At 49.1% G+C, this 23,506-nt stretch overlaps 1 protein-coding gene across 2 annotated transcripts; it reads left to right on the plus strand.

Annotated features, from left to right (window-relative positions):
* The first annotated feature begins 90 nt into the window (after positions 1-90).
* Fah (fumarylacetoacetate hydrolase) lies at positions 91-23,219 on the plus strand. 2 transcript variants are annotated; one of them, XM_052159312.1, is made up of 14 exons: positions 93-600; positions 3,947-4,057; positions 4,950-5,071; positions 5,279-5,328; positions 6,772-6,862; positions 8,670-8,767; positions 8,859-8,911; positions 10,799-10,898; positions 11,512-11,642; positions 13,178-13,253; positions 15,011-15,057; positions 17,757-17,858; positions 18,510-18,627; positions 23,043-23,219. In XM_052159312.1, exons 1-14 carry the CDS (start codon positions 520-522, stop codon positions 23,120-23,122), a joined length of 1,260 nt encoding a protein of 419 aa, XP_052015272.1. In that variant the 5' UTR covers positions 93-519; the 3' UTR covers positions 23,123-23,219. The 2 variants fall into 2 exon arrangements, with proteins under 2 accessions (XP_052015283.1, XP_052015272.1); XM_052159323.1 differs by lacking the exons at positions 17,757-17,858; positions 18,510-18,627 and having other exon boundaries at positions 91-600.
* The last annotated feature ends 287 nt before the right edge of the window (positions 23,220-23,506 follow it).

The raw sequence follows: 23,506 nt of genomic DNA on the forward strand, positions 1-23,506 counted from the left end.
AAGGCGGGGCGTGGACAAGACGGGACCTCGGGGGCGGGGTGAGGGCGGGGTGACCCCAGGACTCCGGTCACATCTGGGGCGGGGCGAAGGCGGGACGATCCCAGGGCTCCCGGCACATCTAGGGCGGATGAGGAGGACTGTCTTGTATATCCGGACCGATGCAGTAGTCCTGGAATCGTAGAGGCCGCAGGAGAAGAAAATGGGATGGTCCCAGGGCTGGTGCCTGGTGGTTCCGGGACAGGAGCTGGCTAGGAAGGATACGGGGCAGTCGAGGGGCGTGGGAATGGGCTGGTCCCGGGGCGGGTGCTAAAAGAATCCTTAGGACAGGGAGGCGGTCCCAGGGGGGCGGGTAGGGGTGTGTGCCGGGTGGTACCGGGTATTGGCCGGGGGAAGGGCAGTCCCGAGTTCGGGGCGGTCTCTGAATCTAAAGGCCCTCGGCTGCTCTGGTCCTTACCCTAAGCATAGTCCCGCTAGCCAACCCCTACCCGCCCTGTGCTCTGCTGCCCAGTGCTCGTCAGCATGTCCTTTATTCCAGTGGCCGAGGACTCCGACTTTCCCATCCAAAACCTGCCCTATGGTGTTTTCTCCACTCAAAGCAACGTGAGCATCGACATTTGGGCTCGGGAGCCGGGAGGTGGGAGTTCTGGTTGGTTTCTCCCAAATCTTGGCGGAGGGTGCCTGTGGCCCTAGTACCCACCCATAGCTGTGCACTTACCAAAATTCAGTCTCGGTATATGTGGACCTGTGCAAGAATCAGATGTATAGAGAAATGGGAGCTATCAGCCCTGCCTGGACAGCAGGCCTACGTGATTGTGACCCAAAAACGGACGCATAATTTCGTAGGCCATTTTCTTACAAAACGTGGGTAGTCTGGTCGTTCACTTCCCTGCTTAGTCCTTGACCCTGTAACCTCGAAAGTAACAGCTTTTCCCCATAAAAAATTTCCCACAATTTTGAGCAACTCCTCTGAGCACTTCCCCGCCTAGAAACTTCAGTCTAAGTCACCGGTTTCTTTTACCTCTAGCCTAAATTCTTTCTGCTCTAGAGTGAGCATTCACTGAACTAATCACAAGTCTCACGGGGCAGAAGAAATGAACTTTGACTTGTACACATAGTCTGACTTGAAAGAAATCTTTGCAAATGGTTTAGTGGAGCTGAGTTATCAGCAAATATATAAATGGGTCCTTGAGTAGGAAATGCACATCTCTCTGAAATGTTTGCCGTTATTTTCTGCTTGAGGTTTTTTTTGGGGAGGGGGGGAGTTATTTGTTTGTTTTTGTTTTTTATTTTGTTTACAGTGTTGATTCAGCTTTGTATGTGGGAACTGCTTGCAACTAACAAGAGTCTGAATATCTTTACCAGGACAGACAGGGAGCATTGTGGTAAAGTACTTAGCTGGCATGCACCAGCAAAAGGAAGAAAGAAAGGAAGTGGTTCCTGGCAGTTGATACCTTTCTCCACATCTGCTGTCCTTTTGTATCCTGCCTGTGCTGAATGCCTTGGTCAGAAGAGTCAAGTGGTGGTTTCACAACCACCAGGCATGACTAGATGTTGCAAGGATACAGAGTTAACTTGTTGTCTTTTCCATGTATGAGGTGTGTGGAGTCTTAACCTGAGCCAGCCAACCACCTTCTGGAAGCAGACTACGCCCTCTGGCCTCTTCTGATACTTTGCCCTCAGCAGGCTGCACTCAGCCTTTTCTGGGAATACCCGTGGCTTAGGCAGGGACATCTATGCAGGGAGGCACATTGTGAGGACTAGACTAGGTAGTAAGTGGTTGCTTTCCCAGGGGCATCTGGAGTCACTGTCCTTATATGTGTGGCTAGAGGATTTTTAGACACCAGACATCATCGTCATTAGTATCTTGGTTTTGTTTGGGGGGAGTTGTTGTTGGTGGTGGGTTTTGGAATTTTTGTTGTTGTTTTTGAGACAGGGTTTTCCTGTGTAACCCTGGTTGTCATGGAACGAAATCTGTAGACCAGGTTGACCTTGAACTCAGAGATTGCCTGCCTCTGTATCCTAAGTGCTGGGATTAAAGGTGTGTGCCACCATGTCCAGCTTCTTTCTTATTAGTAATAATTTAAATTTGGGGATCATTTCGTACACAAACACTGCATCTATATCATTCCTACTCCTCCCTCTCATCTTTCCGACTTCTCTCTTTCCTCTCCCAAATTCATGATCTTGGCTTTAATCATTACTCTTACATATTCATGTGGTATGTACAACCTACTGAATGCATATGAGCAATTAGCTTTGCTCATATGTGTATACGTGCAGGGTTGACCACTTGGGATTGGACTACCGATGTGGATGCTTGTCCCTGGAGGTAATCACTAACTTCCTGTGGTTCATCATCTAGTGGTGGGACCACGTGGAATTTCCCATCAGCAGTGGCAGGCCAGCTGGTGTCATTGTGCTGGGCTTGTTCAGGCAGCTATATTATTAAGAGTTTCTAGGTATGTTTTCCTGGTCATATCTAGGGAAAATGATCTATCAACAGGTGTCCTGGCCGTCTGGCTCTTAGATTTTTTTCTGTTACCCCCTGGGTGATTTTTCCTGAGCTTTAGAAGTATTACAGATGTGTCTTGGGGCTGGGTACCCCATGATGAGTTGTTTTCTACATTTTGACATGATAGCTTCTATCTGTTACCCCCCCTCTCCAAATTTCTTTGATGGGTGAGAGATACACTTACCTGTGAGTATAAGGATACATATTTAGAATGCACTTAGATATTTTATTGGTTTAAGAAAATGGCAGTAGTAGGTTCTCCTCTTGGGTCTGTGATCTCTCCAACAATGGGCAGTTGGCTAGGTTTTTACAATAACAGACATGAATTCCCTCCTGTTGAACACAGGCCTTAAGTCCAATTAAACAGCTGTTGGTTACCCTCAGAATATAAGTGACACTATTACGCATTGTGGATATCTTGCTATTCCAGTGATTGTCGGGATTCATAGGTGGTAGAGCTGGGTAAGACTACTGATTACTCTCCTCCCTTGGCAGCTTATAAAGCACTAAAATGACGTAGTCCAATTGCTAGGCCTCATTCACATATGACTAGGCAGGTAATGCTTACCATCAGGTCATAGAGGACTCAATGAGAGAGGTTCCTCCTTGACTTCAGCAAGGCATAGGTTGGTTGCGTTTGGGTCTTTCCTGAACATCACCTGAGCAGACTTGGATCCACTCAGCTTTTTGATTTTTAAAGCAGAATGGAGAGACTGGGGCCCAGTGAATTACAGAGCTGAGAACACACAGGTTCTCCAGGGAAGTTTCTAAGGGTTATGTGGCCTTGGTCTATCCCTAACCCCTGACAGCTGCCATGAAGCTACTTCTACTAGCCCACTGAAAGGAGCAGGCACTGAAGGCAGACACAGCCAAGAATTCCACCTCTCAGCTCTCATGGATCTCCTAGAATATGGCAGCACTGCTGCTTCAGGTGCCAAGGAAACCTGGCTTAGGACAGAGTTCCAGGAGGTGAAATCTTCCAACATGCTCAGTGCTGTGAGATCAGAGACCAGTCTTAATAAAATATTTGGGCCTCTGTAATTATCTGAACCCATGCAGAGCTCTTACAGGGCATAAGAGAAATTAATTCATGTGGTCTGAGCACTGTGGCTTCTTCAGTTCTGTACAACCTGAGCTCTGCTGTGTTCAAGCTACCACAGAGCTGATCCCCCAAGTTGCTGCATGTGGGGCACCACTGCTCTGCTTCATAAGAGAACGGCCCTGGTCTCAGCATGAAAAGGGATTCAGGTTCTTGGTAAAGTCATGAGCAACTCATGACTGAAGATCGCGGCTCTGCTTTCTTTCCTGTTCTGAATCCCCATCCCCTGTCCACTCTTTGTAAGGGTCGTCTCAAAGGAACCCATGAGCTCCTAAGTATTTGCTGTCATAGTGAATGTGCTGTGCCTGTAGAACTGACTGTCATTCTTCTCCTAGCCAAAGCCACGGATTGGTGTGGCCATTGGTGACCAGATCTTGGACCTGAGTGTCATCAAACACCTCTTTACAGGACCTGTCCTCTCCAAACACCAGCATGTCTTCGATGAGGTGGGACACTGTGTCATGGATTGTCTCTGTTTCACCATATACTGCAAATGAGGTTGTACTTTCTTAGTCACCAGTTATCCCTGCGTGAGCTGGAGCTGTTCTGAGACACATAGGTGGCAGGAGGTAGCCTTGACACCTTAGGGCGACCTCATAGCAGAATATGAGCTCCTGAATCCATTGGGTATCTCCATGTTGCCTATGAGGAGAGAATGCTCCGTTACCCTGGTTCCTTTATAGACGGGGATGTTCATGCTTTGAGCTTTTGAGGTCCAGGAAAACCTTGAGGAAAAGGAGCCTGTGGTCTAGATTGGGGTTCAGCTTGAGACACTCATCCTGGTCTCCATGCCCACGGGAGATGGCTTCAAGGGTACACATTCCTGCTAGTGTGTCTGTGTAAGATGGCTACCCTGTCATCCAGGTATGCAGTTGTGCCTGGTGGGCAGCTGGCTTGTCTACCATGTCTGTGTGGTATGGATGTAACTTTCCTCCCTTGTCATAGCTCAGGTCTTAGGATCTCCTTTTTCCTGAAATGCAGACAGAGACAGTTGTGGTATTTACCAAGTACCTCTTTTGTTCAGGAGTTTTGCACACATCCCTTCTGCTAGCCCTCCTGGCCGCCCTCTGCCACCGAGTCAGTATTGTTGCTAGATAAGTGGAGCTTGCACAGTTCATGACTTGCTGTCTGTATAATAGCTTGTGAGCATTGGTTGTGAGATGCATATCCAGGAGTGGGTGGGACCTCAAGGAAGGTGACAGCTTTCTCTATGCAGAGAGGAAAAAATGTAAACAAAGGGCCCAACTTGTAAATGGATGGAGAGAAGTCAGGCTGGCAGGAGGGATGGCTCGGGGATTTTCTCAGGCACAACCTCCTCTATTCCTGTTTTGGTCTTAGACAACTCTCAACAGCTTTATGGGCCTGGGTCAAGCCGCGTGGAAGGAGGCAAGAGCATCCTTACAGAACTTACTGTCTGCCAGCCAAGCCCGGCTCAGAGATGACAAAGAGCTTCGGCAGCGGTGAGAATGCTTGGGGAAAGAGTGTCATGTCAGGGGAGATTAGGTCTGGGCACTTGGCAGTGCCTTTCCATATGATGGCTTGGCCGCCTGGCTGCCCTGTCCTGGTACAGTCAGGCCAACTTCATCCATCTCCACAGCTGGGTTGCATGTTGGTGGGAGGTGTCTGGGCCTGGAAGACTGGGTGGAGCCCCTGATTCTGTGTTTCAGTGCATTCACCTCCCAGGCTTCTGCCACGATGCACCTTCCTGCTACCATAGGTGAGTCCTCTTTCCCTGCTGTGCCGACCTGAGTAGTTTAATGGGCCTAGAGGTCTAGACAGATGCATTGGAACCCCACTGGAGAAAAAAACCGGTCGAGAATTCTAGCATTGCCAGCTGATCCCAACATGACCAAGCTTGTCTGATAGTGAGCTTAGGCTCAGTTGTCACAAGCCTGCTCTCCCAGTGCAGTGGCCTAAGTCTGTGACTAGCTACATGGATACCTGTACAGCAATCCGCTTCATCTCCCCAGAAGATTATGAGGACAGCACTTTGAGCTGTCAGGAGGGAGGGTATTTTGAGGAATGCCACAGGACCCTGCAGGGACCATACGCATTTGGCCAAGTATTTGGTTTGACTGAATCAGCAGGTTGCTGTCAGTACAGCTTCATAGCCTGAAGCAGGCATAGGCTGCTAGTGGCCAGCAGCTAGGTGGAAGGTGGGTTTGGGCATAGGACGGCTGTGTGTTTTTATGGCAAACCAGTTGTTTTCTAGGGATCCCTCATCCTTTCCAGCTAACTGATGCTGCGACTTCTTGTTTTTACTGTTAGGGATATGATTATACTTGTGATAAGTAGCTTCACTGCTACCTCTGTCCACAGGACTGAAGGTGGGAAGCAGTAAGTGCAGCTCAGGCTGTCCACATGCTTCGCTGGCTCCGACTGTTTCCTCTCCTTAGCCTGCTACTTCTACTTCTAGTCCAAGCGCTGGGGTTGGAGTACTCAGCTTTGCGCTGTGGGTGGATGCAGAAGGTTTAGGAAGATGAGTAAGCAAACTGAGTGACTTACGTATGAGAGAGGAGAGATCTGCTGTTCATGAACCTCCATGTTCCACTCATCAAAATCAACAGACACTGACAAGTTCAAGTACAAAGACAAGATGCTTTGTTCTTGGTGCTAAGGGTCAGTCACATGACATGAGGGCTGAGCCGGGACTGTCCGGGATGGTGGCAATTGCACAAAAGTCTTCACACATGGAACCAGAACACAGTGAGGCCCACTCCAAAGAAGGGTTCAGTAATGGGGCCTTAGACTTGCCAGGATTTAAGCCGACAGAGATATGAGAGAAGTGAGGCTATGGAGCAGGCTTGTGTTAAGCAAAGGTGTGGCAAGGATTGTCATGTGAGGTTCACAGCTCAGGGCCACAGTCTGTCCTATCCACCCACCTTAAGCAGGAGCCCGGAGACCAGCCCAGCCTGCTGTGTCCTGCAAGTCTGATGCTTTTGTCCATTTTTCTGGACATCTATGATATGTGGTACAGATTGGGAGGGGGGTAGTGGCAGATACTTCATATTTAAATCTGACCGTCTGATTCAGAGAGTGTGGGCTTACTTTCCCCCCTGTGTTAAGGGGTCCTTGAATCTTGAAAAATGGTTTGAGCCCCCGCTTTGGGCCCGGACTTCCTCCATTTGGTCACTGGCTGTTTTGGGTGTTTCCTCTGCAGGAGACTACACGGACTTCTACTCCTCTCGGCAGCATGCCACCAATGTCGGCATCATGTTCAGGGGCAAGGAGAATGCCCTGTTGCCCAATTGGTGAGTCCTAGACCAGATGCTGGGATAAATTCAAAGTCAGATCTTCCCAGCAGCAAAGACCCTGTTTGGTCAAAGTAGCCTAGGGAAAAAAACAGAACTGAAGGTGTTGAGGCCTCTAGAAAGAGCAGGCCTAGCTTTTGGTTCCCTCAGCATGACTTTAGGGGTCCTGGGCTATCCACGCTGTGACGGCCCTGTGGAATTGTCCTTTCATCTCTTCTCTGGAGAACAGACATGGGGATTCAACACCTCCCACCCCACCACCACCTACCCCCACCCCCCCACCCCCCATGAGGCTGGATCCTCTAGATCCTTTTGTTGGCAGCCTGCCTATTATTACTGTTCTGTTACTATTGCTCTAGCACTCAGAAAAAAAGATCAGAAATCTAAATTATGTTCAAGCATTTTAGAGTTCAGGTATTATCTCTGTAATAAAGAACATGTGCACAGGGAAACAAAAGGTAGCACTGTGTACCACTCTGATGCTAAGGAAATCCAGGCCAAAGGACGAGGCCCCTGAGTTTGGTTCAGACGAGGGTAGGGACCCATCTCCTCACCCAGCCTTGCCCCTCACATTCTGACCCCTGGCATTTGGCTAAAGGAGTTCTAGTATCCTGATGACAGCCAGCTCCTTTAAGGCTAGACAGTCTGCTGGGTCATTTTTCCTGAAGTCATGCAAACAGTTTCTGATTGGCTGGGGGTAAACCCAGCCTGAACCTGTGCAGCACAACAGTCTGTCATATCCACCCACCTTATCCATCCTCCAGCAGAAGCCTGGAGACTTGCCCAGCCTGCAGTGTCCAGCAAGTGTGACCCTATTGTCCATTTTTCTGGTGCCATGGACAGTCCTTGTGGCTGTATCACTCCCATCTGTCTCTATCTTCACGTGGCTGTCTCCTCCATGTGTTCTACCTTGTACAAGGGCACTCTGGGACATAGGGATGCTCAGATGATCCAGGGCTATTAGTTACATCTAAAAAGACTATTTCTACATCTTCTCACGGGTTGGGGTTTAGACAGATCTTTTGTGGACTTGCCACTCACTGCACTGCAGACCTAACCTCTTGCTTTGTTCAGATAACCATAGGTATTCATCACAGGCTATCTGCTCACCTACACAGTTCTGTGTGTTCACCTAAGAGCAACCCTAGCCCCACCTTAATTGTTTCCATATTGGGAAAAAAAACCCCTCTTTTATTTCCTCTCCATATTCTTATTTTACAAGTATCTTCTAACAGTTTTCCCCAGCCTTGGATAGCTATTTGCTCGGAGCCTTATGATTTATTCCCAGTGTTCCCTTTTATTGGAGATGGGCAGAGTCCACAAAGGCAGCAGCGGAGGACTGTATGTGATCAAAGAAACTGCGATCTTACTGCCCCTCCTCCTCTTCTTCTTCCTCCTCTTCCTCCTCGTCTTCCTCTTCCTACTCTTCCTCTTCTTCCTCCTCCTTCTGTTCCTCCTCCTCCTCTCTGAATATCTAGCTCTGGCTGGCCTGGAACTTACACTGTGCAGGAAGCTGGCCTCAAGCTGGTGGTACTCCTCCTGCCTCTGTCTTCTGAGTGCTGGGATTCCAGGCATGGCCTGCTCCCTTTTCATCTTAAAGCTGAATCATTTTCCCCCACCCCACCCCACCCCACCCCACCCCACCCCACCCCCATGTGATATGCCACATTTGTTTTCTCCATTCATCTATCAGTAGACACTTGGGACATGCTTTTAATTTTTGAATAATGAGTGTATGTCAACTCTGTTTCTTTCTGAAGTGTAGTGGTTTGGGTACCCATGTCCTATCACCACCCTCCTTTATCAGGCTCCACTTACCCGTGGGATACCATGGCCGAGCATCCTCTGTTGTGGTATCTGGCACCCCGATTCGAAGACCCATGGGACAGATGAGACCTGATAACTGTGAGTGACTCCAGAACCCTAGCTCTACTTTCTGTTGCTATGAGCTCTGTAGCCTGGTATTGATGGCTGCTTTTATCTGCCGTCTTTGCAGCAAAGCCTCCCGTGTATGGTGCCTGCAGACTCTTAGACATGGAGTTGGAAATGGTGAGTTATGTGTGGAGTTTTGTTGAGTGGGATCCACAAAGCCCTGCGGCAGTGTAGTGACTGGTTTTGTGTCAACCAGTTTTGATACAGGCTGGAGTTATCACAGAGAAAGAAGCTTCAGGTGAGGAAATGCCTCCATGAGATCCAGCTGTAAGGCATTTTCTCAGTTGGTGATCAAGAGTGAGAGGGCCCATGGTGGGTGGTGCCATCCCTGAGTTGGTAGTCTTGGGTTCTATAAGAGAGCAGGTTGAGCAAGCCAGAGGAAGCAAGCCAGTAAGTAACCTGGCCTCTGCATCAGCTCCTACTTCCTGGCCTGCTTGAGTTTCAGTCCTGACTTCCTTTGGTGATGAACAACTGTGTAGATGAAAGTGTAAACTGAATAAACCCTTTCCTCCCCAATTTGCTTCTTGGTCCTGATGTTTGTGCAGGAATAGAAACCCTGACTAAGACAGGCAGTAAAGCTCTCTTTCTCAGGCAGCACGTCACACCTGTCTGGCCACAAATAGCAGCTCCGTGTCCCCATGTGACCACTGAATGCAGTTGATGTTCTTTCTTCAGATCCTGTGTTTGTGAATTCTCCCACTTGCTGAAACTTATTTGCAACCCAAATATTAACACAAGTCATTGCCACACAGAGAAGTGGAAAATTTGAGTCTGCTGATACACACACTTGTCCCCAGTTGAGGTCACATCAGGCTCCCTGTCTTCTTAGTTCAGGTCTCATGCTATAAAACATGCTATTTTTTGGTCTGTTTTTTCCATATTTTCCGCATTCGTATGTGATTTGAGCTGCTTTTATTGCTCATAACACCTCCCAAGTGGAGGTCTGTTGCAGTCCCCTAACTGCAGGAGGGCAGATGCCCCTTACAACGGCATGTGTTAGAAAAAGCCTCCCTCATACCTATGCTGCAGCTGTTGAGGGGGGATGCAATGTTGATGAGCCAATGCTACGTCAACTATCTTTAACACAAAGAGGTGAAATACGGTTAGATAAAATGACTTCCTGTTCATTTGGTGAGTGTGGTAGCCAGAGGCTATGAAAACCCAGCGTGCTGCATCTAGTGGGAGCATCGGTCCCCCTTGTCCATCACATTCGTGGTGATTTTATACAAGGTCTCATGAACAGCAAGCTTAGAATAAATGGACACATCCACCTTGTTGTGCCGGTGGCAGGGCCTGCAACACTTTAGAAAGGCTTACTCCGAGGCGCCATTCTTTATTTAAATTAAGCACTTTATTTTGAGAGTGCTAAAGACTCATATGTGATTGTGAGAAAACAGGTGGGGATCCCCAGAACTTGAAAGAGATGGGGTCCTCCATGCCTCAGTGCCCTGGACTCTTTTGTTCTGTGTATCTTGATGAAGATTTTGCACTGTTTAAACCCTATCTCGGGGGACAAATCAAACAGTGACCCTAGTTGCACGAATGTCCTGTGCTCTTCCAGGAACCCCCTCTCCCCGGAAGTTAGATTCCCTTAGACATGATTGGTGGATGGTCTCTTGGCCCGTGGCTATTGTACAGATGCCATTCCTTTGGGGACAGGTTGGAATGTGACGTCAACTTGCCAACTCTTCTGGCATAAGGACGCATGATGTTTTCATTCTTTACAAGTGTCAGATATTAGGGAAAGGGGTGTGGGATACAGAGGAAGGAGCAGAGAGGCCTGGGGTGCCCTGACAGTCGGGAAGAAATTGTCATGAGGCTGGTGGGGATAAACGGACACACATGAGTACAGTTCCCATCTTAGAGACCCGGTGAATTAATGCCAGGTCCTCAGGCAGCCCTGGTCCCTGGTTGAACTTTGAAAATATTTTCCCCTCGCTCTGTAAACCACAGTGACCCAGAGCAACAGGCCAGCTAGATTCTAACTAACTCTCTCCATGGCAGGCTTTCTTCGTAGGCCCTGGGAACAGATTCGGAGAGCCAATCCCCATTTCCAAAGCCCACGAACACATTTTCGGGATGGTCCTCATGAACGACTGGAGTGGTAATGCCCGGTGACCCAGCTTCCTCCGATGTTCCGTTCTGAGGGGCACACAAGGGAGTTCTGAATGGGATAGGAGGCCTAAGTACTGCGGGGGGTGGTACCATGCAGACCTCTGACTGACTCTGTGGCTGTGGGCCAGTCTCGGCGTCCCCTGAGTAGCTTTCTCATACGTCTTCGGTGACAGAACCTAAAGCTTTATCAAGCCCTATACACTCTATCCACTGTTACCACCACCATCATCTGCTGATGAAGAACTGAATGTAGAAGGATTTTAGGCAGTGACTCAGTTGAGACTTACTATTCATCAGCCCAACTTCTGAGTCCCAGATCGGCACCCTGATACCATGTGTAAGAGGAAGTGGGTTCAGAAATCCCGGGAGAGGGCCTTCCCCCACTCGGGCCCTTTACAGGGATTGTCCTGTTACCCTTCACTGTACCCTAGCACAGTGCCTCCAAGGACCTCTGTCTTCATACGGAACACCCTTCTGTTTGTTCCCTGGGAGCTCTGGTTGGCCAGAGCCATGTAGAGAGGTCCATGAAAGCCAAGGGCAGGAAGCAGCTTGGAGTGAGTCTGTAAGCCACTGTGAGGCCTAAGCTTGCTGTCTTCTCGTAGCACGAGACATCCAGCAATGGGAGTACGTCCCCCTTGGGCCGTTCCTGGGGAAAAGCTTCGGAACGACCATCTCCCCATGGGTGGTGCCTATGGATGCCCTCATGCCCTTTGTGGTGCCAAACCCGAAGCAGGTAAGCCCCTTCCTGCTGAAAGCCCTGCTCTGAGTCCCTGCTTCTGCTCTTTCCTGTTGCCCACTGATACTGAGGCATGGTGGAGCTTGGAGGATCCTGGCGCAGTGTCCAGGCAGCCATGGATCCAGGGGATTTCTTCTTCCAACGCAGTTCATAGAGAAAAACATAATTTTGTAGTTATCAGGGTTCAGGGGAACCGCAAAGCTGCGCCTTCGCGCTATTTTGCTTTGTGCAATGGCTCCCTCTAGAGTCTAATTTGCAGAATGCATTCTGTAATAGAGCCCATAAAGGGAAAAGTGTGATTGTGTCCAACAGGGTTCCCAGAACGCTATCCCACGTCTTCACTCCAGTCACCCTGCCCTTGGGGCCAAAGCCTTGAAGGCTCTAACTTCTCTCAAACATGGCTCCGGCAAATGACCTATCTGCTCCTTCCGTATCTCTGGACCTAACTCTCCTCCAGAGGGTTCCGCTCTGCTCCTGGCTCTCTACCTTCCCGCCCCACACTCGGCTTGGATTGTCTCACCAGCCTGTGTACCACTGCCCTTTCTGCCCCACTTGTCCATGTTCGATTGATACTTGAACACTTTGGGGACTTTTCCCTACAAATTGGTTCTTCATAAAAGGCCCCCCAAGGTTTTCGCTCTGTCTCCTTGGATCTTCCCCAGTTGCTCCCACCCACCTCTCCCCTCTGGTGGTCTCCCTCCCCTTTGTCTCTCTCCCTCCACTGTCCTTCTCGTCTTCAGCCCATGCTGGGCCGTTGTGCCCCTGCTCTTAAGGCCTCCTTCACCGTCCTTCCCCCAGGTCTATCTTCACAGGGATGTCTGGATGCCAACTGCCTCCCAAGTACTGTTTATGTACAACTGTCACCACTCCTGTCCCTTCCCAACTCATCAGCAGTTTTTCCCCCTAAAGCAGTTTCTAATTTAACCCTTCATGCACTGGGAAGGAGCTGTGTTCCCCACAAGCACTGCTGGTCACACAGTTACCATTAAAAATGCACAGCTCTTCAGACTACCCAGAGTGATCTTATATCCTGCTAAATGATTTTTGTGTTGTATTTTGGGACAATGCTGTTCATCCAATGTGCAGCACTCTGCCTTCCCAGCTGTCCCAGCACAAACATAGCTGCCAGTTTCACTGCTGCCAGGCACTGTGCCTTCCAGGGCATCCACCTTGCCCTCACTTTTGTCTTAGCCTTTCCTACAGGTTCTGTGGTCCATCTCTGACCTCCCATTGTCCCCCTCCCAAGTCTATCCTCCCCCAGATTCCTGAAGCATTGTTACTTCCTGTTACTTCTAACCTACTTCTGTGCATGAGCACACACACACACACACACACACACACCTCAGCTTATTTTCTCAAGTGTGGCACATGTGACCTCCTGACTTTCACTGTCAAAGACAGTGTGCAGGGACTTGGTCCCTGGAGAAGAAAGACTGTTACCACAGGACATGCTCTGTATTGGAGAGCAGAGGCTGCTGGGAACTCAGCCCTCCCAACAGACGCCACAGTTTTGATGTGCTCTTGCCTTTTAGGACCCCAAGCCCTTGCCATATCTCTGCCACAGCCAGCCCTACACATTCGATATCAACTTATCTGTTGCTTTGAAAGGTAAGTAATGGGGTGAGTGGTGTTGCATAGGCTCAGCAGGTAGGCATGGCAAGGCCCCATTGCCCCAATGGCTCCTGAGCTTTTCTGGGTGGTCCTAGAGGCTCCTGCTCCAGCCCGGAGGCTATGTGGAGCCCTTGTGAAGAAAGAAGAGTATGAGGGCCATCCTCCAGTTGGGGTGCATTGTCCTATGCTAGTGGCCTTGTCCTCCACACTGTGGCAGACTCTGCAGCCTTCTAGGCAGTGTCTACTGAGTCTGTTTACATCGGTCACTGCCACCTACTTACCTGTTTAAAAGCCTGATCTCACAGACTCTTGGGACTGAGAAGCAGGGCTCGGTCCTGAGCTGTATTCTGGGCAGCCCAGGGAGCCATGGTGATGGCCTGCCTCCACTGAGCTGGTCTGCAGTTAAGCTGTGTGAGGGGCTGGCACTACAGGCCAAGCTGTAATGTGATGGCCTATCGTGCAGGATGCGGCGGAGGTCTCAGCTCTACTCTTGTCCCACTTTGGAGCTTGGGCAAGTACCAAACAATGCCCTAACTTGTCACCCGTGAAACAGGGGAACTATAGCCCTGAATTTATAGGTGGTGATGATGAGTAAGGAAACGGGTCCTGAACAGAACCTGTAACTAGAAGAGGCAGGGGTCATGTTCACGTTCAGGGTGGAAGAACACTTGCCTGGGGGACACACTTAGAGACATTAGGTTCCCTAAGGCCAAACTCTAGCTAGCCTCTTATTCTCTCCATTTTTCTCCTTTTGTCTGGGATCACACACAAGCTCTGCTGTGTCCTTATGGCCAGTTCCTGGGTTTCACGAGTGGCAGACGACTTGGTTTCTTAAGGATGAAGTAGCAGGATGCCCCGCCTAGGAAAGATCTAAGAACCATTGTACCTGTCCCATCCTTTCAGGTTTCTGGTCACAAAGCTAAGGCTTTGAGAGAAATGATTACCCCAAGCCACTGAGATCGCTAGGGCCAGGGTGGAGCTAAGTGCCAGGGCTGTAAATTCCAAGCTAGTGCCTTCACTCATAGACTAGCCTTGGAGCGCCTTCCCATCTTGCTCTTGTTCTGAACATTTCCCTCTGTGTTAGTGAAGGGTTCCAATGGGGAGGGACAGGATGGCAGTGCTGAAGTGACAGTTCTGAGATTCCAAGCTGGCACCAGAATAACAGGGTTGGAAAAGCAGCGATGTGGGCACCCCAACCTCGCGTGGGACTGCAGAGCACACGTCCTCTTAAAGAGGGGCAGCAAGCACAAAGGGGAGAGCTGGGTATGCAGGGCGGAAGCACTTTCTAGTGGTTCATACTGTTCCAGAACACAGCAGCATTCGCTGAACTCTTGCATGGGGAAAAGACTGCTGGCATCAATGGTGAACTACTGCACTGTCTGTCATTACAGAAGTGTAGCAGGTAGACCAGATATCCCAAGGGTAGCAGGCTGTGCTTGATCAAGGTCGCATTTAGGTTTCAACCAATACTGTCTTCATTGGCCTGGTGGATATTAGGAGCATTGTAAAAAGTACTTTGAAGCCATGTCTAGATTCAGAGGCACACCCACCTCTGACAGCTAGTGATGCTTGCTATGGTTGTGGGAGAAGGAACTGATGGCATGGGTGCACATCTTTGCCCTTCCTCGACTAGATGGCTTCAGTGGGCATACCCCAACTCTGACACCCTCTAAGCTTACTGTTCCGGACTACATGAACTCATAATAGGGAGCAGGACCAAATCTGCATAAGTATTACTTCTCAATTTCTGACAGGAGAAGGAATGAGCCAGGCAGCTACCATCTGCAGGTCCAACTTTAAGGTGAGTTTGGAGGCCATCTGACTGCTTTGTGAGGGGAAGAATGTGACAGGAACAGGAGATATTCTGTTCCCCTGGGAGTGGAATGACACGTCAGCCTGGAAGCCTGCTTCACAGAGTCCCCTCACGATGGAAGCTGCTGCAAGAGGTAGCCAAAGTTTTCTGGATGCATTTCCCATACTATAAAGGCCAAGCCTCTGTCCTGATAGTCTAGGTTGAGGACAGTGCCCTCTGTATGCACATGGGGGCCCTGAGGTTGACAGTGGTGTTTTCCTTAGCCACTCTCCACCTTATTTTTGAAACAAGGTCTCTCATTGAATCTGGGGATCACTGATTGACTAGGGTATCTGTCCAGGGATCGTCTCCACCTCCTTAGTGCCGAGATTACAGGCACACACCGCACTCAGATTTTTATGGGGGCCCTTGTGTCTGTGCAGCAAATTTTACTAACAGAGACATCATGGCAGCCCACTTATTTTTTTAAGCAAACATTTTTCAAATATTTATTAGTTTTTAAATTGTGTTTGCATGTGTGCACATACCATACGTGCATGGGTAAACACCTATGGAGTCCAAAAAAGACTGATTCCTGCAGTTGATGTGATGGGGCATTGTGAGGCACCTGGCACAGGTGTTGACAAACTACCTTGGGTTCTCTGCTAGAGAAGTATATATTCTTAAATGTGGGGCCATCAAAAGGCAGACTTTTTATTGAATCAACAGCACACACATGTGCAGATCCAGTACAGATTTGCAAATGCCAAAACCATACATGAGGGCACTGAGGAGTTTTCACAAAGAAAGCACACCTCTGCATCCAGTCTGACTCCTGTCAGAAAGAGGGACTCCCAGCCCTCAGTAGGCTGCTGCCTCTTTTCAGCCATGCCTTCATTCCCCTAATGTAGGCCATATCTCCTTGCTTCTGCTGCTATACGCTGACTTTGTCTATGTATTAGTTTTATATGGAATTGTTATTGTTTGTATCTAGTCTGCTGGGCTTCATTGTTGCAATGCTGGGTTTGTGAGGTTGATCCACATTGTTTGCAGTGAAAGCTTGTTTGTCTCACTGCTTATAGGATACTACACTGTCAACTCCACAATGGGTGATGGCCTTGGGTTGCTTCCATATTTTGGCTGTCCTTGAATTACTGTCAGCATTCTAGAACACATCTCTTGGAGTATATGTGTACACATTTCTGCTGGGTTTCTATCCAGGAGTAGCACTGCTGTGTCATAACACACACACACACACACACACACACAGAGCGAGAGAAAGAGAGACAGAGAGACAGACACAGACAGAGAGACAGACACAGAGAGACACAGGGACACAGGGATGCACACAGAGAGAGAGAGAGAGAGACAGAGACAGAGAGACAGAGAGACAGAGAGTGACGGGGGGGGTGCACATGCACATGTGTACATTCACAAATATACACACCACAAAGCAGAGTGAATAATCAACCTAGGAATACTTTTGAATAACTTTCTAAAACGTTTATCCAAGTGGGTTGATTTGGTTACTTTTCTGTTGCTGCTATAAAATATCATGGCGAAAGCAATGTACGGGTTGATTTGTGCTCACAGTTTAAATCTGAGTCAGCAGCAGGGGCTTGAAGCAGCTGGTCACATCACAGCCACCGTCAAGAAACAGAACGAAATCTTTATGCTCAGTCCCTCTCACCTTGCATCCCATCCAGGACCCAGCCCGTGAAATGCTTTCCTCCAAATTTAGGGAGTGTCCTTCTACCTCCATTAACCTAATCAGAGAATCCCTCACAGGCGTGACCACAGGCCGACTGAATCTGGACCGTCCTACATAGTGGCTTCTTCCTCGGTGGTCATATCAAGTTGGCAACTGAGATTAGCCAGCACATGGGCACGCCACGGGTGACATCTAAGAAGTTTTGCTGCTTCATGTGTAGACAACATGTACTGTTTGCCTTTTCAACGCAGCCATTCGGGCTGTTGTGACCTCTCTTGTATTTTCCTACTGGCTAATGAGGCTGGGGACCTCTTCTAATGTTCACTGGCCACAATAGCATAGCATTCCTTCTAGATTAAAGAAGTAAAGGGCTGAGGAGGATCTGAGGGAAGAACCCACTTCTGAGGGCTGGTTGCCTGCCTGCATGACTATAGAAGGGAGACCCAGGGCCTTGTGTCATGGTGGAGGCTTGGGCTTCTGAGTGCTTGAGGAACAGGAGCATTGGCCTCACCTCCAGCCCTCTCAAGATGTCGATGTCATCTTGCTCTGACATTCTGCTCAAATCAATTCAGCTTTCATGACTGGGGTCAGTTCTAAGGCCTAGGCTGGAGGATGGTCAGCCAGTCCTTGGTACCCCCACAGAAAGGACAGTCCACCAGGGATGCCGCTGAGAACTCCCAGGCTTGAGGAGGCCATGAACATAGAGGCCTGAGGGCTGAGCAGGCCCAGATTTCAGGCATCTTGGAAAAGATGGTGGAGAGCTGAGGTTCCAGAGGAAATGAGGTTAGAGCTGGTGGACAAGGTGGTCTGCAACCTCAGCAGGTGGGCAGCAGGTCATCTCAAGGGACTAGAAAAGGCAAAATCTCAATTACAATGAGGCAAGCATAAATTACAAGTATGTGTGGAGTGGGAGGGCAGGAAAGGCATGCAGCAGGCTGACTAAGCCCTTCACAGAAAGCAGGCTGCCCACACGCGCCCTACTGTGTTCCTCCCCCAGCATATGTACTGGACCATGCTACAGCAGCTCACTCACCACTCTGTTAATGGATGCAATCTGAAACCTGGGGACCTCTTGGCTTCTGGAACCATCAGTGGATCAGTGAGTCTCAAAAGACCCATGTGGGTCACCAAGCCAAAGATAGGCAGTCGGTCACTAAGCCAATTGGGCAATCGGTGGGGGTAGGGGGTTAGAGTGCTTTCCTGTTACACACAGACCAAGAGAGACCTGTGTGAGAACCCGAGCTTGACTCTGTCTCCCCAGAAAGCAGCCACTCTATCTAATCCTCTGCTCCCCACCCCCAGGATGGAGACATGACACAGCTGCATCCTTCTCCTCTGCCCCTGAACTACCATGACCCTGGGAGGGGTGCCCAACTTTGGAAACAGTGGTGTTGGGGGAAGGAGGTGATGAATAGGTTAGCTTCACTGAGAGTCCCTAGCCATGTTGACTGGGAGGTGACAGTCTCTTGCCAGTGCTAGAATGTGGAACATGACACTGTCTGGGGTTGTGAGCTGCAGTCTATGGATTAAGAGGGCACAGTGAAGTGGGCCTCTGGTACACTATAGGTACAGGACCCTGAATAGATAGCATACTTATAGGAAGAATGAAGGCATAGCCTGTCACCAGGATATGTCCAAAGTGGCCTCAAAGGTTTTATGGGTTCCCAGTTCGCATTGTACTATCCACACTAGAGCTGACATATCACCAAGATAAAAATACATGCCAGCTTCCCCCTTTCTTCTTATAAAGGAACCTGAAAGCTTTGGCTCCATGTTGGAACTGTCCTGGAAGGGAACAAAGGCCATCGATGTGGGACAGGGGCAGACCAGGACTTTCCTGCTGGATGGCGATGAAGTCATTATAACAGGTATAAACTACCAAGCCCCACAGGCCAAGAGTACCCATTGACAATGGAACAATCTGTCTCCTTTGTAATTACAGGCCTCCCTGGATTCTGTGTTTGTATGTCTTGGACTAGAGCCTGGGCTCCTGGGGACTTCAAGTCTTAGTGTCCACATAGGGGAAATACTGTGAGAATCTATTTTGTATCCCTCCTGGCTGCCTCCAGTAATTACCCATTAATAGTTGAGCCTTTGCTTTCTGGACTATGTCTGAAATGATGGTCAGAGTTTGACCTGGAACTGGGGTCAGGGAGGGCATGAGGTAGTGCCTGAAGGTCTTGGCAGCCCCTTTCCAGGAGGTTTGGGACCTTGTATCTTTTGTTGCCACTCTGCCTTCCACACACTTATTAATAGCAAGGAAGGCACTGTCTTGGTCAGAAGACCACTTCTTAGAGTCAGAAACATTCCAGTGACCTCTCAGGGATTCACCCACTGGGTGACCATTGTGGTACTCAACCATTCTGAGACTCAGTTGGTCTCATCTTAATAAGGCCAAGTTGGTAATACATCTATAGGATTATGCCAACAGTTTTGCCCTTGATAGATGTGCACTGGGACGCCGCCCATGGAGGGCATCCTGGGACTCCAGAGATGAGGATACTGGCTCACATTGCTACATCATTTGTGTACAGGGTACACAGTGAGATTGGCCCTTCAGACAATGAATAAGGAAGTCTGAATTCCCCTGTAGGCAATTAATCTGTATAGTCTCAATTCTTTTCATCAGGGCATCTAAAGCCTAGAGAGTACATGTTTCAGCTAAAATACTTGGATTAGTGATGATGTGAACCCAGGTCTTCATCCCTCTGTTGTTTTACACAGCTGTTTCCAGAGAGACCAGCATCTTGACCTTTCTTTGATTGGATCCTCCCCGAGGGGCATTCCTCTGTAGACCTTATAACCATCTCCTACATTCCCACCTGCTCTGCTCTCAGCCCACCACCACCCATTTCCTCTTGTGTATCTTCTCGGCTCCCATACTTCCTTGATGCTGTCCTGGTACCAATAGTCTGACCTGTGAACTGGAACCTTGGACCCATTTCCTTCTCGTCTGATGGATATCTCTATGCAGTTGGCATATTCTGCATATCCCACCGATGCACAGCTCACAAAGCCTCCGAGGTCGACCCATCAGCCTGTTCACAGGGTTCTTAGGCCTGCTCCACACTGCTCCTATTCTGCCCAAGATCCTCTCGTGGTTGCCTCATATAAACTATCCACTTGGCCTGCCATTCTGTGTGGCCCCACTCAGCCTCCTACCTCAGACCCTCTGCTATCATAGGGCCACATTCCTTAGAGCCTGTGAACCCTTGGCCTCAGCCTGGCATGGCCTAGTTCAGCCTTCTCTGCCACACAGGCAGTTCTCTGTTCTCTGCCAGCAGCTCTCTCAGTGACATTCTAGTCAGCAGCCTGCCTGTCAGCTCCCATACCTAGCCAAGGGCTCCTGTTCATTTCCTGTTATGCTCTGATAAGGGCTTATGAGCTCAGTGGTCTTCTAATACAGTTCTGGGAGGCAGAAATCTGATATACAGGCAGTGAGGAGGGCTGCACTCCCTCCAGAGGCCCCAGAGAAAGGCCCATTTGCTTTAGGCATTATAAGTCACACGTAGATGATTGCAAGTATTGGGACCCTGTGTGTGGGCCATCTGCAAACTGCTCAGAGGCTTCCTCTGGAGATGCCAACAGCTGACTGTAGTTATTAAATGTCTGCACAGCACAGCTGTGTTGGAGGTATTTCTATTTCCACTTCATTTTTTTACTTACCCAAGCCTTTTGGAAATGTGTCATTGCCCCAGTTTTGCAAAATAGAAAGAAAGAAAGGAAAGAAAGAAAGGAAAGAAAGGAAGGAAGGAAGGAAGGAAGGAAGGAAGGAAGGAAGAAAGAAAGAAAGAAAGAAAGAAAGAAAGAAAGAAAGAAAGAAAGAAAGAAAGAAAGAAAGAAAGAAAGAAAGAAAGAAGGGAAGAAAGAAGGAAAGAAAGAAATATAGGAGAGAATAAGGGAGGTAAATCATGGCAGATCACACAGCTGGCAAAGGCAGGATATAGTTCCTGTTGTGAACTGCTCTCTCCAAAGCTAGACCTCTGTGTGCCAAGCATGTATTCCAACTGCTGCATGTCAATTTGGTCTGGTATTGCCTCAGTGCCTGCCAGCAAACCGAGGTTCCTGCTGTGGTCTTGTGGATTGGGTGAGAGAACCTTTTGAATTGTTGATGTGGAAACAAGGAAAGAGGCTGGAGATGGATTGGCTCTTTAATGTCAGTGTGACAGGGCCTGAATAAACTTCATCTCACAATATAGTCCCATCCAGGCAGCTGTCAGGCCTGGGAAAAGGGACCCTGGGGCTGAGGCAGACAGCCTCCTGGTGTTCTTGATAGTTTACCACAGAGGGTGAGGAGAATCCTTTTCTGGGTGGTTGTGGGAAGCAGAATTCACATGTGCCCTGGTTAGTCCTCCCCTGGCCATGGGGCACTGTGTACTGCCACAGGGCCTGTACACTGCCTTCTAGCTTGACCTGCTCTGCTCTATCCTGTCATTTTCCTGCTTTCTGCCTTCTCAATGGGAAGGCAAATCCCCGCATCAGGCTGAGTATGTAGTAGCTTCTCCTGTAGTTCATGTGATGCTCTGTGCAAAGTTGTCATGGGTTCCCACAGAGACCATGACTTGAAATCTGCACTCTTAATCAGTGTCAACAGAGACAGGTACAAGCAGAGCCAGGACTCCAACCTGGGTCCCTGCCCAAGTGTGGCTCCTGTCTGTGAGGGGGCGGCGTAGGAGAAGAAGGTAAACCAAACACTTTCAGCTTAAGCAGCTGGCTGCAGGCATCAGGCCCCAGCCTTGCCCTCTGTCCTAATTTGACATTCTACTCTGGGCCCTTCTATGCCTTCTGCCCTTCAGCTCACAGTTCATTGAGACCTCTGTCTTGTCATCTGAAGCACTGTGACACCAACCAGTTTCCTTTCCCACAGCCATGTGGTAGTGACTTCTCTTCTCACCTGCCTTAGTGCCTGTTATTCTTCACCACACAAATGTGCTGCCCCTCTGTTCCAGGGAACCACTGGGCTTCTTGGCCTCCTGTCTTCTTGTAGCATGCCTGTGTTCTCTTCTACTGGCTGCTGGGGTTTTACACCTCTCCATTTCTTCTTTCTCACATTGAATAGGAGGCACAGCTCCAGGGAAGGGACCTGAATCCAGGTTGGGGGTGTGTAATGAGTAAAGTGAAAGGTAAAGCCACAGGTTGTTGTCTATCCTACGCAATGCCACCATTGTCTTCATGCTGCCCAAGTCCACCCTCTGGCCTCCATGTGCCTCAGGCCCTAAAGAAGAAACTCTGTTGAAAGAATTTTAAAAATCTGTATTAACTTGATTCTGTCGCTACCTTACTGAAAACTTCTGCCTGTCCATTTTCACCAAGACTAAGACTCAACTCCTTAGGATGGCTTCTTGGAGGCCTTTGTAACTGTCTTCTCATGGTGTCTCATGACAGCCTTATAGAGCAGACCTAACCAATGCCATGCCTATTTGGTGACCTCCTTCTCACTCATCAAAGCCTGGCTCACATGTTCCTTCCTCAATGCACCCATCCCACCATGCCCCTCTGCCAACAGACATCTATCCCCCGTGTCTTGTCTGGTCCTGATGCTCCCATGATATAAGCCTTCCTTTAAGACAGGGACAGGCTTCTCCCTACCTTAGCCTTGCACCTGTTGAGGAAGAACGGAATAGATGAAATAATAGTTGAGGATCTTTACTTTAAATGTTTTTTTATTATATATTTTTATTTTCTATATTCTTTGTTTACATTCTAAATCGAATCCAACCCTCATGACCATAGAGGATGGACTGCCATTCCTCTTTGCAGGGCAAACTGAGTTCTGAGGAAACACATTGCTCTACCATCTGGGTAACACTGAGAGGGTCCTCACACAGACCAACCCTGTCCTCAGAGTTTTCTACACACATCATCTTTGCAGCAAGCCTGTGCAACAAGGTGGACATTAGATCCAGTCACAGATGAGGAATCTGAGATCTCAAGGGATGCAGGGTCACAGAGCCAGTGGATGGAGAAGCTAGGCTTTAAAACTCAGGGAGTTTGACCCTGGACTCATTTATAGATATAGTCCTTGAATCTAGACCCTGGTGGACAGCTGAGAACCCCCAGAAAGGCTTGGGAGTGTGGCAAATTTTCTGGTGATCCATAACTGTGTGGTGGGCCTGGGCTCCGGTTTGTGTGCTCCTGCATTGTTCATGTGTGTATATCATGCTGACATACCTGCCTACCTATGGCCTGATCAGCATCCCATGATATCTAGTCCTGCAGCTACCTGAGGCATATCCAGGAAGCGTCTATTGATGTGGCTGATCCCACCCACACTGTGTTTCAGGTCACTGCCAGGGGGATGGCTACCGTGTTGGTTTCGGCCAGTGTGCTGGGAAAGTGCTGCCTGCCCTCTCACCAGTCTGAAGCTCCAGAAACCACAGGATACAGCCTTGCCTTATGAGGATCATGCTACAGCCGCATCAGTCAGGAATTAATAAAGCTACTTTGATTGTGGAAAGTGCCACAGAGTCCTCTGTTCTTGGTTGGGGCTGTGTATGCTGCTCCCAAGGAGGCCGTCATTAGTTCATCTTTTTTTCAGGCGAGAGGTTGAAGGCCCTGGAATGTGGGAAAAGAATGGCTCCTGAAGTACTAAGCACCCCAAGGGAGATACAACCGGTTCTCTCTCTCTCTCTCTCTCTCTCTCTCTCTCTCTCTCTCTCTCTCTCTGTGTGTGTGTGTGTGTGTGTGTGTGTGTGTGTCTGTGTGTGTGTGTGTGTGTGTGTCTGTGTGTGTGTGTGTGTGTGTGTG

The sequence above is a fragment of the Apodemus sylvaticus genome, chromosome 1 (genome assembly GCF_947179515.1).
Source record: "Apodemus sylvaticus chromosome 1, mApoSyl1.1, whole genome shotgun sequence".
NCBI classification, from domain to species: Eukaryota; Metazoa; Chordata; class Mammalia; order Rodentia; family Muridae; genus Apodemus; species Apodemus sylvaticus.

Excerpts from the sequence above, each read along its gene's own strand:
- Fah (XM_052159312.1), top strand. The coding sequence starts at position 520 with ATGTCCTTTATTCCAGTGGCCGAGGACTCCGACTTTCCCATCCAAAAC. Across the intron at positions 8,768-8,858 it reads ACAGATGAGACCTGATAACT|CAAAGCCTCCCGTGTATGGT; the intron begins GTGAGTGACTCC and ends CCGTCTTTGCAG. Across the intron at positions 13,254-15,010 it reads CTTATCTGTTGCTTTGAAAG|GAGAAGGAATGAGCCAGGCA; the intron begins GTAAGTAATGGG and ends AATTTCTGACAG.